The sequence below is a fragment of the Scleropages formosus genome, chromosome 1, assembly GCF_900964775.1.
Source record: "Scleropages formosus chromosome 1, fSclFor1.1, whole genome shotgun sequence".
Taxonomy (NCBI): domain Eukaryota; kingdom Metazoa; phylum Chordata; class Actinopteri; order Osteoglossiformes; family Osteoglossidae; genus Scleropages; species Scleropages formosus.
Window position 1 is genome coordinate 4,349,358 of NC_041806.1, and position 16,961 is coordinate 4,366,318.

Consider the following 16,961-nt stretch of genomic DNA (forward strand, 5'->3'; position numbering starts at 1 on the left):
GTTCCTTCACTCCGTCGTCAATTATGCGCGTTACATCTGTAACTTTATACCATATTCGGTAATCTTATTCAACTTTACATCCTTGTTCAGTGCTCCGCGTCACTCTGGTGAGAAGAGCGCTCTATGGAAATGAATCGAAGTTGAGAAAGAGTCGAACGCACGACCGAATGCGCGGCCCTCGCCGGTAACCTCCCGCGTGGCTCATTCATTGCGTTGGATACACCTGTATCCTGCGATCGGAACCTCCGGGCCACCCTAGGCCTCAACCTCACAGCATCGTGGTTCGCGGCGACTAATCGTGAGGCACGTGGCCCGCGTGACGGATGCGATCCGATCCGGTCGGCAGCGAGTCGGGAACCCTGGGCGGCACGGAGGTTGCGGGGGCTCGGCGGTGTTCTAAACATAGCTGGCTGGCTTCCCCCTTGCTGACTCACAGCGTGGGATTAATGGAGGATTTGGTTCTGCTTTTCGACGCATTTATTTACAAAAGCGGTCTCCGGGGAAACGGCAGGAAACGCAAGCCACTCGTGAAAGGGGGCCGAGGGAGACGGGCTGCGATGTCCGGGCGGGGCGGTACGATGAAGACGCCGGTGTTTCCGCTCGTTCTTCGCGAAGCATCGACAGCGAGTCCGGCGCGTCACAAAGGGCTTCGTAAACGGCCGTCGGAAAAGGTCCGAAAATAGACGCTCACGATTTTCACGCACTTCCTGTATCGTGATCTCGCACTCGTTCATAAAGCTCTCGCTTTTCCCCAACTCGCTTGCAGCGTTTTGCTGTCAGCGACCGTTTAGCCACTTACACACCTGGGTAATTCTTACTGCAGCAGTTCAGGGTAAGAACCAGCAGGAGCGGGGGGGATTTGAACCCAAGTCCAACAGCAGATGTCCTAACCACTGCTCCATCTGCTGACCTGGACCCATAGAAATATAAAAGATATTCGTAACCAAACCCTCAGAAGCGTTTTGCTGTTATTTCCATTTAAAGTTTTACTAGTGGACAGGAGTGTGTGCAGGGGAGCTGCTCAGAACTCGGTGTAAGCACAGTCAGTGGGTGACGCGGAGGCTCCATGCGAGACGTTTTCAGTTACACTGAGCGGCAGTGTGTGTCTGTGTGTGTGTGTGTGTGTGTGTGTGTGTGTGTGTGGGGGGGGGGGGGGGCGTCAGATGTGATTAAAGTGTGATGACAAGCTCTTAGCAGCACGCCTGTATGCTTTGGCACGATCCGACCGAAAGGTGCCCAAAGCTTCTGGCTCTCTCTCTCTGAAACACACACACACACACATCTCTGTTCTGTTTGGCGCCCCAAACACCCCCAGCCCATCCATCAGTCATCCACAGGCCGAGTGACCCCCATCACCACCCAACCACCATCCATCAGCGTGAGCCGGGAAAGGGCGCTGTCGCTTTAAATCCCGGGCAGGGCGACAGACCAGGCGATAGGGACACATCTGGGCAGTGTGAGCGAGGGGGGCGGAGGGGTGTGTTCACCGCATGGAGGGGGTCGGCCTTTGGCCTAAGCTGATAGGACGGACCCTGAGCGGTGCGCCACACACCATCGTCGTGGACGTCGGGGCAAAACTCGCGCAGAACACAGGCGCCCAGAGCTCCTCTCCTCCATCACCGAGCCCTCGTGCGAAGAGCCCAGCATCAAGCGCTCATCCCCCATCCAGGAGGAAACCTGTGAGTGCCCCTGCCATCTTTCACTTCTGTTTTTACCCGGAATGACTCACGTGTCGTACAGTTCCGCTAACGCACGCTGTTTCACTGCTGTCACTAGGTCTAGGGTTCAGCAGCAGATGCTGTTGTACCAGTATGAGTTGGGGTCCTTGCTCACGCGTCTTTCCTGCTCAGACCACTGCTGAACATCTCGAAAACTACTCAAAACGCGTTCTTCACGTTACAGATGTGCTGAGATGTCAGTTTTTGGTCTACGCAAACAAGATGTACGTTTTGTCAGCGTTATCAGTATTTAATTTGCATTTTTGGTCTCGCACGCTCTCCGTGAGCTTGCGTTGGCTTATTCCAGGTGCTCTGGTTTCCTCCCACAGTCCAAAGAAGTGCATTTCAGGTGAATTGGTAACTCCACATTACCTGTAGTGAGTGCGAGTGAGCGAGTGTGTGCGATTGCTCTGGGACGGACTGGCTATGTTTCTAGGATAGGCTCCGGACCATCGTGACCCTACACTGGAAACATGGTTATTTATGATGGATGGATGGAAGGACGGACAGACGGATGACGACTGTATCATTCAGACAAGGTTATGGCAACAAGATGGCAACAAGGAGCTTTAAAATAATTATTTAAAATTACGTGCTTTATTCAACTCAGCCTAATTTTAATATTGCTATCAACAAATATTGTGACCTCCTTCCTTCAGTACTGTCTTTTACAGTCACTGCAAAGGGAACGAACTTATTTATATGTTATACGTCACATGACACTTTTCACTTGGTTAAGGGCCGCATCCCCTGGGAGGATAAAAGTACGCAAGAGTTAACTTTTAAAAAAAAAAAAAAAAAAAAACATAAACATTATAGGTGAATTATAGTTTGGAGGGACTTGAACCCCCAGGCACTGCAGAGTACAGAGTGGTACAGAGTGAGAGTGGAGAGAACCTCTCACTAGTCCTTCTTCATTGCTTCTTAAAGTGGTTTCTTACCACATTATTTCTTACCTTACTGCTGCTCGTATGCAAAGCAGCTGGAGCGCCTTACCGTTTTCACACTCGTACCGTAGGTCAATCGTTCATACTCCGTTATGACACCTCTATCCAAATCTACTGCAGTGTTAGGTGCGCACACTAAGCACTCAGGAGACCAAGGTTCGAATCCCACCTCCTTTTGCAGTTGCCCTGAAATGATGCGGTAAAAATTACCCGGAAATCAGAGTAAGTAGCTTAACGCTGTAAGTCGCTTCGGAGGAATGTGGCGGATGAACGAATAAACGTGAACGTAACCTGTTTTTGACAGGAGGGAGCACTTGTGGGATGTCAGCCCTGGGATTAGACTGGTTCAGCAGAGGGTTAAGAGAAGATCCTGTAACCTTCAGGCGCTGAATTTGACGAGGAGTTGGTTGTACAAGGTCGCCTATGTTCACCGAAACCGCAATCTGCGGGGTCGGTGGGGGTTGGGGGTGACCGACCGCACCTGCTCCCCGCCCCACCCAGGCGTAAGGCGAGACAGGCCGACGGAATTAATTTAACGCTCTCGTGCGGCAGCGCCCCCACCCCACCTCGCCCCCGCCCCGCGGCTGGGGGGCTTTCGCAAACATTGGCATATAAGGGGCTTCGGTGGCCCCGCGGCCCCTTATTTGCAGTCGTCGCCACCCTCCCCTTCAGCAGCAGCCCTCCCGTTGGCCCCTTTACAGGAGACATCGTACTGCAGTATGTGGTACGTAGCGTGTTTAGCGTGTGCTATGTGGCGGGCAGCGGCTCTGAGATCCACGGTGCTCCGGGATCCCTCCCCTCGCCCACACCGACCGCTGTGACGCTCCTGAAAAGGTGCGTTGGGGGTCACAGCGGATTGGTGTGTAGGGTGAGCGCTAGCGTTTACTGTAGTAACCAGCGTGTTTAAGGTAACGAGGTCGGCGAAAATCTGTGCCGATCCTTCACTTGCCGTGCTGCCTACTCTGCACGCGCTTCAAAGTTGCCCAGGGTTCGAGGGCAGCTGCCTCGAGGCCTTTTTTACCACGGTGACCATTCGGCACTAACCTTCACCTCCTGCGTAAAGGGCAGCGTCTATATTCTGCTGCTGTAAAATGCAGTTGCCTGACCGCACACACCCTCGCACTCTGTTTACAGTTCAGGTTAAGGACCTTATTTAAGGGTGCAGCAGCCGGGACCTGCGGTCCTCGTTCTTAACCGCCGCAGCGAACGTTTGGACCTTCGTGTTTGAAACGCCATTTGGTTCTGTTTTATATGTGGAAAAATTATATCTGGCGAACAAAATCTAACGCACCGGACGAATTTGGAGGGTTAGATCGGTGGAAACGACCCAGAAATATTGCGCCGAAGACTGACCGCAATGCGCTACGCCGACCGTGTCCGGGGCGCTGACCGCAAATCGTCGGGACCGGGAAAATTAATGTGTCCAATTTGGCAAATGAACACGCTAAATTAATCACGTCATCTCCGTAATTAAATAAAAGGGTTAAATGGAACGTGGTCCAGTCTGGTGTGACGTTGGGTCGACCGTAGAGCGGACCCTGGCAGGATCTGTCTGGGTTTCGCTGGCGTGAGCTCCAAACCCTGGAAGGAGCAGCGATGGGAAACCATACGGCCCTTCTGTGTGTGTGTGGCGCTCAGCACCGACGTCACTTTTGTAACACGCACTTGGAAGCTTGACGCTGCGCCATTTCTAACATCTGGTTGACATTAAGGTACAATAACAGTTTCCCATCTTGAGATTTGAACCTGCAGCCTTCTGGCTGTGTTCCTTTTAATGTGTCACTCACTCCTTAGAAAATTATCAGTAAATATGATATTGTACTTAAACGACATCGTGTGACCGTAAAATAGGAGTGAAATGAAACGTAACGAAATTTCGGAGGGATGGCGACCGCCTTGTACGCGGTGGTCGCCATCCCTCCGAAATTTTGCTCAATAATTGAGCTCGTCGCTTCATATCGAACCCTCAGGATCTTTGCAGCTGCGTCTGAATATTATTCAGAGATAAACTATTATTTTTAACTGTCACCGATCTGACGCCTTTGTCCGAGGTCAATTGCAAAGTGAAGTTTTTACGCTAAGTACTTAGTTATTTACCCGTTTATAGAGTAGGGCAGATTTTCACTGTGAATTCAGGGTATCTCCGTTGAGGGTGCTACGCTGGGAGCGGGGATTCGAACCGGAGACCTTCCTATCGGAAGACCCTATTCGATATGCCTCCTACTGCCCTTATGTGCATCGACAGAGTGTGTTGTGTGGTGTAAGTGTGTGTTATCTCCTAGTATAACCTGAACCGTTCTTGTGGGTCAGCAGAACACGGGGGCTGCGTTGGCAAAGGAGGCGGAGACTAACAGCGAAATTAACATTAACTGATCAATGCGGCGGCTGCCTTTGGCTCCGGCGGTAGCTGGTTCGATCCCCACCTCCGGCTGTAGTGCCCTCGAGCAAGGTGCATGCCCTGCAATTGCTCCAGAACCTTCGCCTGGCTCTGTGCCTGGGTACCTAGTTGTGGCCTTGCGATGGACTGGCGTCCCGTCCAGGGTGGGCCCCCCTCAAGCCGTGTGCCCTATGTCTCCGGAATAGGCTCCGGCTCGCTGCGACCCTGCGCGGTTCTTGAAATTGGTTAGTTGGTTGATCAGTGTGATCCCTGCAATTAGGGACCAAAGCCACGGCGACCATAATGGCCAGTCGGCGGTTGGGTCGAACCCGCGAGCCGATAGGAATCCAGCGATTTGCATTTGAAGAAGTGCTGTTTTTGGCTTTGAGCGTCCAACTGTGGAATTTTCCCACATTCGCCGTGTCAGTGGCGGAGGCCTGACCTCCCTCGGTCATCGACGGACAGTCCAAACATAATACAGGATAAGAGTGTTTGTTTTAAAGGGACAGCGCATGCTTTTGTCGGGATCTGCCCCGCGCTGCGCATCCGTTAACCGGCGACCTGCCTCCCTCAGGCAAGCGTTTAGCCACGCAGTACCGCCGCCTTCCCCTCCCCGGGAAGGACTTAGTAACTGACATTTCCTGAGGCCTGCATTTTTATTTAATATGTTGTTTATGGCTGCAGGAAATGCGTAAACTAAAACACAGTAAATCAAAGTGAACCATGGAAATAAACTGCCGCAGGGCATTTGTGTGGGCAAAAACGTTCACGCATCACAGGTTTCCTCCGAGGACGGGGCTCCGGAGCCGCCGCGCTTTGGGTGGCATGTAAGAAGGGACACGGCCCACCAGAAAGGACACGGCCCCTCCCTTCATCTGACATCCACTCTAGAGTTATTAATATGGCGTGGGGGGGGTGGAGTTTTTTCCGATCACATTCCTCTCATACCAGGAGGCCTCCCGGAGGCCGAGCGCCGGTCATTCCCGCGGTGGCGCGCCCAGTGAGTCACGAGCCTCCCCACCCCCCCAACACACACTCACATGTTTATCCACCTTGTGCCCCCAACACTCACTGTAGTAATGGGAAAAGAACCATCCCAGGCACCCGCCCAATTACCATAGTAACCATTTCCACATATACGGTCAGGCATAACTTTGGGATGATCTTCTGGGAATCAGCCAACTCTGCCGACCACCCAAAATCGGTACTTATACGCCGATCATTGGCATATCTGAAATCGATCAAGTATAAAGTAAAATCAATAAAGTAAAAGTATCCTTGTTTTCTCTGCATTCAGAAGGTACTTCTGTATTATTATAAACTATTGCTCATATACCACATAGTGATAGTATTATTACTATTATTATTATTTATTAATCTTTATTTAGCTGATCCCCGTGTACAAGCTGTCTCCCAGCGCTAGAGAAGTAACTTTACACTGATTTACCCATGTGATTAAACAGCACGGTTGCTTTCGCCGGATCAGTCCAGGGTAAGTACCACGTTTCGTTATAAATGTGACTAAAAAAGCACATTAAAACACGTGACTTCGTGCTGACGAATGACGGCATGTCACGGTGCGAGTGACACCGAGCTCCTCGCGCGCACACGCCAAGTCCTCACGTCGTCGCGTGTTTCCATGGGAACAAACAACGCGCCGCAAGCCAGCCGCGAGCACGCGCGGCGCTTGAGTAACTTTTCGCCGGGTTTTCGCGCTCTGTCGGTCGTCGTGCTGTGTGGAGGGGCAGGGGAATGATGATGATGATGATGATGATAGTGATGATCCCGAGGGAAGAGAGATGGAGCACGGGTACAGCGACGATGGTCAAGAAGATGACAGGGCAAGGAAATGATGGTGATGATGGTGGTGATGATGATGCCCGCACTTGATGCTTGATGATGAGCTCAGGAATGGGAGACGATGATGAAGGTGCTGGTGGTCCCGGAGACAGCCATATGGTGATGAAGCAGGAACAGGGAGATGGTGATGATGATCATCCCAGGACAGGGATGTGAGGGTGATGATGATCGCAGGGCAGAGATATTATGATGATGATGATGATCCCAGGACAGGGAGATTGATGGTGATGATCCCACGATTGGGATATAATAATGATAATCATCCAGGGCAGGGAGATGGTGATTGATTATAATAATAATAATAATGATGATGATGATGATGATGATCCCAGGATCAAGGTGATGGAGACGATTAGGATATCGATGCCGGTGCAGCGAGACGGCGATCGCGATGACGACGGCGGCGATGACGTAGGGGCGCGCGCAGGGCGGTGGTCCCCACAATGGGACTCTTTATAACGGCGGTGCGCGCCGCGCGCTCAAAGTGCCCGCAGACGCACGGACACGCGGACAGGAAGCAGGAGGAGAGGAAGCGCCGCGCCGCCGCTCGGAAAGAAAACGCACTTCGTTCTCCGCCTTTTCCCCGACGGACTCTTTGTGGAATTACTTTCGCACAGCTGCCACTGTGTAAGTAGGCGAAAGCGGACCTGTTCCGTTGCTGCTTTTCCGAACAAGAAATTGCGCGGCGCGGCGCGGTGGAGCCGTGGGAGCCGTTCGCGCGCGCACTTTTGCCAAATTTTGCTTTGTGATCGCCTCGCGCAGGAGCCCCCTGGAGCTCCTCCAACCCCCTCGCGGGACCCCGCGGGACCCCACGGAACTGCAAGAAAAGCACTCGCCGGGCGCCCTGTCACACTGTCCCCGGCGCACGGAGTGACACTTTGTTGCCCGACTGGAAGTTGTTGAAACTCCGCGTTGCACAAGTTTTAGCTGCAGAAGTTGTGCGAGCGCACGGTAACGTTCAATATTATATGTATATTTTACCTGTTGTTGCCGCAGTCGGGATCATTGTGTCACATAAGGTGCTCTTTAAATCTAGTCGGGTAAAATGACTCGTTTTGTGACTGTTTTGGGCGACTCCGCGCGACTGGCAGCTATTCAATCAATGCAATGGCTGTATTGTGGCGAAATAACGGAACGCCTATCATATTATAGCCAGTTTTTACGTGTAGAACACTTAAAGAGGGTTTCATCTGAAATAATCTCTTGGCAAGATATGCAGCGGCTTGAGATACCTAAAAAATGCATTGTCAAGTCCGGAAACAATAAATTATGAGAGTCGCATTAGAGAAATATGCGCAATTTGACCGAGTTGCATTTGCGGAGAAATGACTCCCTGCCTTCACCCTAAACCCCTTGTTCGAGGCTTAAACGAAGGTGAAATTAAAATGTTCATTTTTTGTGTGCCCTGTAACCACTGTTGGTGTTCGCTCTCGTAAAACTAGGCACATGTGAAGTTCATTGAGTCCGTGCGCCCGCTTTGCGCAGAAATAAACATCCCCGGGTCTGCGTTGGGTTGGGGACGAGCGTCCCCCGTGGCCGAAGGGGGAACTGCAGGCAGGGAGGCGCGCACGGACACACCCATTGACGGGTGCGTGCGCGCGCGCGGGTGTGCGCGTGTGTTTGTGTGGTGTGTGGTGTGTGGATGAGCGCACACAGCTGACTCGCCCTCAACCTGTGCGTCCCTTCGTGCAGATCCCCGGGAAACATGCTGCTCCTGCTGCTCGCAATCATCATCCTGCACCTCGCAGCGCTGGTCCTCCTCTTCATATCTACCATTGTTAGCGTGAGTATTGTCTCCTTTTCACTCCTACTTTTTCCTGATCAAATATTTAGCTGTAGAGTGAAAAAACAAGGGGCTCTCGCGAATGCTCATTCATCTCAAACAAACAGCTTCTGCGCTTGGGACTTTACACACTGTTTTTACCATTGAGCAGTGTGGAACAGGCAATATAAAGTATGCTGTAGTATTATTTAAATTATTGGGAAGTTTTAATTACTTTGCTCAATTGCTACAATATATGCTGCGACGGACCGGTGTCCATCCAGGGCGTGCCGTCTCACACCCTGCGTTTCCAGGATAGGCTCCGGACCATGAGGACCCTGCATTGGACAAGTGGTCGTTGATAATAGCAGTTGATGTATTTAATTGCTCCAGTGTTTATAATATTTATGGGTGATGTCCTCTGCACAACACGTTCGAGGTTGACGGTGCGGTTGGTTTTTTTTTTTTTTTTTTTTTTTAATTTTAGGCATGGACCGTGAATGGCACCAGCAGCTCGGACCTGTGGTCGAACTGCTCTACGGTCAGCGGTTACCACTGCATCTCAGCGTACGCCGGAGGTGAGCACTGACTCCGACCCTACTCCCCGTTGCACCGCCATCGCGCCGCATTTGAGCCGATGTGGGGAAAAACACTCCGCCTCGCCGCCACGCCTGCGTATTGCGCGTTTGACGGGACTCCCGCGCAGATGAAGTGTGTGTTTTGTTTGGGCTGCTGTCCCCCCCCCCCAACCTGGGGCTTATGCGAGCGTGGGTGTGTCACCGAGAGCTAGGATTGGCTCTCTGCTGCCATCTAGGGGTGGAGACCAAAAGTGCAACAGAGGTCCACTCTCCAGGACCGTCTCTGTATAAATAGCTGCTGGGAGGTGTCCATATTCAGCAATGTGTGATGGGCTTGGAGGCGGGGCTGTTTAAAGTGTGTGTCCCAGGTCGTTTCGGACATCTGTCCCGATGTTGCGTTGTGCTGCGTCATTAGGAATGCTCTCCACGTATGGATTCCAGTGGCATGTAGACATGAAAGAAAGGTCCATTTTTTTTTGCCTGCAAGCTGTATGAGTGGCTAAATCAGAGTAAATAGCTTAACACCGTAAAGCACTTGGCGAAAAGTGTTGGAGAATCAGGTAAATGTAAATAAATATGTAAAAGTTTTAATATATAGACACCTGCAGATGAGTCCCCTCGACTTGCTCACAGCGTCTAACAGTGGGAGTTGCTGTGGAAACCGTTTGTTTTCTTAAGATCTTCAGTGTGATGTCCAGAAATCCAGCGAAAGGTGCGGTTCGTTCAAGCGGCGGGTAGCCGAGGAACCCCGGTGACTGCAGTAGGGAAGATGAGTCAGCAACTCCACCCAAATACCCCCCCCCCCCCCCACCACCCAGTATCCAGCATCTCCAGTACCTCGATCGAGGTTACTGCATCAGATGGGATTTGACCCCACCAGAATCCATACGTGATGTGTTTTGCGAATGACGCGGCAGAAGGCCGGGCTCCAGAGAGCACTTCCGGTCTAGCGAATTAGAAGATACGGAGGTGATGGGCATGCTAGGAAATGGACTGCGTGCTCAGACACCGACTGGAGACCAAATATGGAGCTTTGCGTACCCTGCCTTCGCCGCTCGCAGCGCGAGGACATTTATCAGAGGGGCCGCGGTGTTCCGGAGCAGCCCGCGGACACACGCGCCCAAGGAACGCACATGCAAACGCACGTCGACTCCCTCGTAAGCTGAGGGGAAGCCGGTGGGTGAGGATAAGATAGCGTCTTCTTCCTGTTAGAGGGAATTTGCGTGCAGAATGAGCCGCTGGGGTTTGGCTGTGGGTTCGAGGGTACAGCCGCTTTACCATTGTGCCTACAGCGATCTGGAATGGGCGCCGTCTTTGGCGTCCAGAGGCCCCACTAAGTCAATCAGCTTGTGATCGAAAGACCCGGGTTTGAATTCAGGCTCCAGAAGTAATGCCACCGAGCGAGGTACATACCCTGAATTGATGCTTTAAAAATGGGTAGAGCAGTTTAAATAGCGTAGTGTACAAAGCCAACACTAAGTGACCTCGGACTAAGGCGTCAGCTAAATGAGGCAGGTAAATACCGTGTTCAAGGGTACTACATCTGGAGGTGGCATTTGAACCTGTGACCTTTCGGTCCAAAGGCAGCAGCTCTAACCACTATGCTTCCAGCTGTCCGAGTGAGTGCCCTCAATTAACACCGCATGCGTGCACTGGCAGCGACGGTCAGCACAAAGTGGCCAGTGTGTGTGTGTGAGAAGTGGCCTTCGTTTGGTTAAAGGACCTCATGCCTTGAGGTGCTGCAGCGTCTTCACGTCTCAACGCATATGTTTCATTCTGGGGAACTGATTTCCGCAAGTCAGGCGGCTGGATGGGAAATTACTCCGTGAACAACGTACCCTCTGTCATGGAAATTACCCTCAATTGATAGCGTAAAAGTAACCCTGCTGTATAAATGGGTAAATCGCTGTAAGAAGCTCAGTATACAAATCGCTTTGGAGAAAAGTGTCAGTTAATACTGAGTCACAACGTTCGATCTGCATGGTTTGGTAAGATGTGAGCTCTTTAAACTGGTAAAATGCAGTATGTAATAATGATGGTAACTTGGAGAATACCTGGAAAATGCACCATCGCATCTGTCACGACTGACTTTAAGGACGTACAGTTAGATGCTGCTCAGGGCGTCATTGCGCCTCTACGTGGAAAAGATGGTTTATTATTAAGGATTATTATTAATGTTGAAGACTAACGTGCAGGTCACTGTCGCAGTGTCACGTAGTCGCTGCATCCATAGTAAAGGCCTGCAGTTTTGGACACTCTGCTATAAAGCAGTTGATGGTGTGTCACGGATCCGAAGGGTCCTTAGCTCACCTCCTTGGTCCGACCGCACGGCTGCGTTCTCCCTCGAGCGATTCGGCCCGCTGGGTTCTAAGCCCCAGTAGGTAAGATGGTCTAGGACACTGGCTTGGGAGAAGCCACTGGAAGGCGGGGAGCTTGCGGGCTACTGCAGTGGACGCATCGGAGGCCGGTGTTGCTCGAGTTATGACTTACGACGGCTCTCCTGTACAGATATTATATCGAGTCCCGAGGTTTGGTTGTAATGTCTAACGTTGACCTGTTGTGTAGCGACGCCCGTCAGTTACTGTTTGGGAGTCTTATCAGCGACTGCATTTATTTTTTGTTACTTTTTATTTGAAATAGGTACCAAGCTAAATATGAATCATCATTATTCATTTATGAATACTCTGCAGTACTAACTGGAATATTCAGGAAAAAAAATGATCTATACAGTATTGCATTTTATAACTACCGCACCATATTCTTATTATTATTATGAATTTACATTTGTAGTTTTTTTTCAATGAATGCTGTGAAATTAGTGGGAAAAATATCAGTGTGTGGTTCACGGGGAATACAGTAACTCTAGGTTGGACTGTGCTCTTCTCAGGGGCGTCTGACTGTGTGGCGTGGTAAATGCTGAGCCCAGATCTGGTACTTATTGGCCCTGAATAATGTTGCTCCATCTATTGATGCCCTTCACAGGACCCTTCATCTGCAGAGATTTCCGTGTGATGTTTCCCAGCGATGCTGCACCGATGTATTTAAATGAGAGCAATTTCGGGCGAAAACAAACACTTCCTGTAGCCAGCAAGGTGTTGCGAAGCACAGCAGATGGCATTCCAGGTGCCGCGGGCCACAGGTGTGTCCCAGACAGGCTCGCGCTCACCCTCAACGCCCCTCTTGCTCTCTCTGTCTTTGACAGAATGGATCCAAGCAGTCCAGGCCCTCATGATCCTGTCCATCATCTTCAGCTTCCTCTCCCTCTTCCTGTTCTTCTGCCAGCTCTTCACCCTGCAGAAGGGCGGCCGCTTCTTCCTCACTGGAATCTTCCAGATACTTGCGAGTGAGTACAACGCCTCGTCGCACCTCGACCGGATTGTGACTGCCCTGACCCTCACCGAAGTGTTGAAAATGAACAAGTTTGCTCTGGGAACGGGGCACCGGGTCCCCCGAGCTCTTCTGCAGCATTTCCCAGAGATGTAGGACAGCAGTGGGTTCATTTACTTCCACTCTTCCGTCCAGTTCCTTGCATGCAGTAGTGGCCAGGTGTACTCAAACTTTTGACTGGCACTCTACCTTGACGGTAAAAGGTTGATATGGCCCTGTGACTAAGAAGATCGCCGCCTTAGTCAGTACACCCTTTTACACCCAACACTATTGATTTTCATTGGGGGGGGGGTTATGTCAGTCTTTGATTGACAGCTCCAGCAGCCAATGAAAACCTGGCATTATGCAGTCATGTTCTCCGCCAGTTCCTGGGCCCCGTCGTTTGTTCTGCGCCATCTGCTCTCTGCTGTCACGTGATCCATATAGTTTTTTTGTGTACTTCAGTTATAATTGCCCCACCCTACCTCCCCACTGCCCTTGTTGTCTTTGAATAGAGAAACAAGTGGTGTTTTCTGCGACAGTGGGGAGATGGGCTCCTTTATAGTCTCTGTGCTCCTCACTGCTCGCACGCATGCTCTCCTCACTTCGTGGCAGCGCCCTTCCAAAAGTTAGGACCGTAAAGGTCCTCTGCAAGGTGAAACGCGCTTGAAAATGTTCACCCTTAAACTGTAAGAAGTTCCAAACTCATGCTTTAAATTTTCACAGATGGGTTGTGGAGCAGGGTCATGTATTGCACTGATGTCTTTGTAATATTAGGCTGAAAACAGGCAGCGCTGTGATTTTTTTTTTTTTTTTTTTTTTTGTATTACTAAGCATCCCAATCCAGGGAGTTTTAAAATGAACAATTGAGTTGTTCTGTCCCATGGTCCATCTTCTGGCTGTTGTCTCCACCTCCTCACCCCTGCCTTCTCCCGCAGGCCTGTTCGTCATGAGCGGTGCCATCATCTACACGGTGAAGAGTCCGGAGTGGGTCTCCGGGTCCTTCGGCTTCGCCTACATCCTGGCCTGGGTGGCCTTCCCCCTGGCGCTGATCAGCGGCCTCATCTACGTCATCCTGAGGAAGCGTGAATGAAGCGGGGGGGTGGGGGGGGGAACGGCGCGTGTGCTGCAGTGTAGACAAATTCCCAGAGGGGGAAACAAACCAAAAAAAGCAAGAAGCAACATAAAACTACAAATACTGTTATAATTTGAAGATGTATATAGTATGTATGGTTTAAAACCTATTTATAACACTTTTTACATATATGTACATAGTATTGTTTCGTTGCTTTGTTGACAAAAGATTCACGTTATAAGCTTTAAGTGCCTAAAAAACGTTAGTGAATTAACCAGCTTTTGTTTTAATTTTTTTTGCAGTCCCCCATGTCTTTCCTGTAAACAGCAAAAAAAAAAACTAAATTTTTGGAAATATTTTAACCAAAGCGCATGTGTCAGGTAGGATAGATGGAATTATTTTTATTTTTGCTCATTTTAATTAATTTAGGGGGAGTTGGAAGCAGCCGAATGAGTGCTCTGATAAGCCATTAATAAGATAGCTTGACTAAAGTGTTTTGTCCCTCTTTTTTTTTTTTTTTTTTATATGTTAAAGCAATTTAAGGCAATTTTCTTTGTGGTTTTTTTTTTTTTTGGAACAAAATGGTGCTATGTTATTTACCATTCCTATTATTATAAATTGCAATTAGCTTTATTTAGAGTCCAAAAACCAGATTTTGAACCACCCAGGAAGCGAGATGCCCGATAGTGGTTACGGTTAGCGTTCGGATCCTGTGCCTAACTGCTTGTGTACATAGAAGAGGCTACTAAATCATCCTTTGAGATTATTTTTTAATGAATAATAAAAATAGCTTATGAAGACTGATGGCCTAATGTTTAAGTGAAGGGACTGCTCCAGTCAGGGCGTTTGAAACGTGAGAATCGTCACCTTTAGACGGACCTGATTTAAACACGTCATGCCATCGAGCATCAGTATTAAATGCATTTTTTTTCGTTTTGCTGTACAGCCTTGTTTTCGTAGGGGTTGGCAGGGCTTTCAGCCGCGTATCTCTTGATTCTCGTTATACGTGAGAGCATTTCTTTCCATGACCAGCAGACACTTTCTGCACACTGACCCCGCTACTTTACCTCCGTACCCCTAAGGGCATTGCGCCAAAGCCGGACTGGAGTTGGCAGGGGAGCGCAGCAGGGCAGGCAGGTGCAACCTCAGTACACTGAAACCAGGGAGCGGGGCCTTGACGCAGAGCAGGGCAGGCTCTGTAGTCACCTGGGAGTATTTAAAGATGCTTGTACTGATGAACATGTCATCTGTTTCTCATACTTGAAGTGTGATGCACGGTACTGGAACCTTGGCTGCTTTGACCACCCCTCCCATCCCAGGTGTTCCTTGCAGGAGGGCCACGTTGTACCTGCACAAACCCACTGTGCCACTGAACGCAGAGGACACAGCCCATTGGTTTGCCAAAGCCATGTGTGAAACATGTTACAAACTACTACTGTTGGAGATGCACCTGCTGGTGTGTTTGACTTGGTGTTCTAGCAGAGTGTGTTGTGATGGACATATCTTGAAGATCCATGAGGGAGTCATGAACAGGAGTGTTTTGCATCCCTGTCATTGTAAATGATGGCTGGTGAGATAACTGTGTACACTATTAAAGTGATTGCTTATCCTCTATAGGGTCTGTGGACAGCTTTGCCTATCGTTGCATACATCTGTTCATCTGTCCCACAGAGGCAGGGGGGACGATAGAGCCTGACAAGCACCATACATCCCATGCAACAGATGCTTCTTGCTTTACCACACATACATGCAGCAACAATTCCAAAGTACACTCAACAATTCCTTATCACCTTCCTAATACCAGAAAGAGAGAGAAAAAAAAAAAATCTGCATTGTGTGAAGCTCCAGCCAGGGATTGTCTGATTACATAGGCTCAATTTACACCCTTCCTATGAACTTCACACATTATCAGCAAACTGGGTCTGGACCAACTACGTTAAGTCCTTCTGAATGTGGACAAAGGGACAGGTCATGCTCCCACAACCAGCAACCTCCATACTCTACCTTTCATGAATGGCACCACCCCGCACACTGATGTGGAACAGCATAGTGGGGTACTTACAGTGTAGCAGCTGATCAAGTCTCATACATAGCTGGGAGTAGTTATATTGATGATTTTGTAAGTCATAACCAGGATCTTCAGTTACATCCAGACAGCTGGAAGGAGCCAATACAAACAACACAAACAGATAGATGGGAGCACATCAGCAACTCTAACACTTTGCATCAGCTGTACAGGTTTCATGCCAGTAGCAGGAAGGCCAGACAGGATGTCACCATGGCCTGGACAACTACTTATCTGTTTTGAGGTAAAGATGGATCCTGCAGATGTATTTCCAGGTCATGACTTAGACATGTTGCTAGAAACACACTCCAAGTTCATTACTCCTACACTCTTAGTGAAGGACAGGAGAGTTTTTTAATTTGAAAAGAAAAATAAAGGTTTGAGCAACAGATCATGACAAAGAAAGACCAGTTGGGAGGTGTAGGATCAGTTTTGGAGAACTCGAGTTGGTGGTAGCAATCGCACATCCATGCAGAGATGTCTGACAGATGCACCAGCTGGAAAGGACAGGAAGACCTGGGTATCCTCAGCATACCAGTGGTATTTCAAGCCATGGGAGGCTATAACAGCGCCAAGGCAGGAGGTGTATGTGAACAGCAGAGGACCCAGTACGGAGCCCTGCGGGACACCAGTTCAGAGAGGCGGAGGGCAACAGGAGCCCCGCCAAACCACTTGATAAGAGCCATCAGATAGGTAGGACTCAAACCACCTTAGTGCCCTTCCTTCAATCCCAAGATGATCAAGACAGACTAGTTTGGTGGTTGACTGTCAAACGCTGCACGGGTCAAGGAGGCCAAGAACCAAGGACAGGAGGCTGCTCTAGCTGACTAGAGAACTGACATTGCCAGGAGCGCCATCTCTGGGGAGCAACTTTGAATCCAGCTTTTGAGATAGATTGCCATTGACGAAATGGTTCCAGGTGAGGAATTCAGGTAGTTGATCACAGGCTGTCTATTCTAGACTTCCACACAGGTAAAGAGGAGATTGACCTGTAGTTTTGGACCGAGTCAGGATCTACAGAGGGTGTCGTTACTACAGGTGAAGTGAGATCAGTTTTGAAAGCAGATGGGAAGGAACCAGAGGACTGCAAGGAGTTTGTGGTCTTAGAGATCAAGGTGGAGAGTTGCAGGGAGACCATGGGATCAGATCTAGCAACCAGGTGCTAGCTCTGCGATATCGGGAAGTCGGACATTTCGCTTTCGCAGGGATTTGA

The 16,961-nt window shown here is 49.9% G+C and overlaps 1 protein-coding gene across 3 annotated transcripts; it reads left to right on the plus strand.

Annotated features, from left to right (window-relative positions):
* Positions 1–1,470: 1,470 nt before the first annotated feature.
* Positions 1,471–15,295, plus strand: pmp22b (peripheral myelin protein 22b). Of its 3 annotated transcripts, XM_018745480.2 has the most exons (6): positions 7,204–7,529; positions 7,665–7,853; positions 8,595–8,685; positions 9,152–9,242; positions 12,445–12,585; positions 13,547–15,295. In XM_018745480.2, exons 3-6 carry the CDS (start codon positions 8,608–8,610, stop codon positions 13,699–13,701), a joined length of 465 nt encoding a protein of 154 aa, XP_018600996.1. In that variant the 5' UTR covers positions 7,204–7,529; positions 7,665–7,853; positions 8,595–8,607; the 3' UTR covers positions 13,702–15,295. The 3 variants fall into 3 exon arrangements, with proteins under 3 accessions (XP_018600995.1, XP_018600996.1, XP_018600994.1); XM_018745479.2 differs by lacking the exons at positions 7,204–7,529; positions 7,665–7,853 and adding an exon at positions 1,471–1,679; XM_018745478.2 differs by lacking the exon at positions 7,665–7,853 and having other exon boundaries at positions 7,207–7,529.
* Positions 15,296–16,961: the final 1,666 nt, after the last annotated feature.

Bases quoted from the DNA above. Each gene is read 5' to 3' on its own strand.
- pmp22b (XM_018745479.2), top strand. From the start codon at position 8,608: ATGCTGCTCCTGCTGCTCGCAATCATCATCCTGCACCTCGCAGCGCTG. The intron at 9,243-12,444 runs GTGAGCACTGAC...TGTCTTTGACAG, and splicing joins CATCTCAGCGTACGCCGGAG to AATGGATCCAAGCAGTCCAG. The intron at 12,586-13,546 runs GTGAGTACAACG...CTTCTCCCGCAG, and splicing joins AATCTTCCAGATACTTGCGA to GCCTGTTCGTCATGAGCGGT.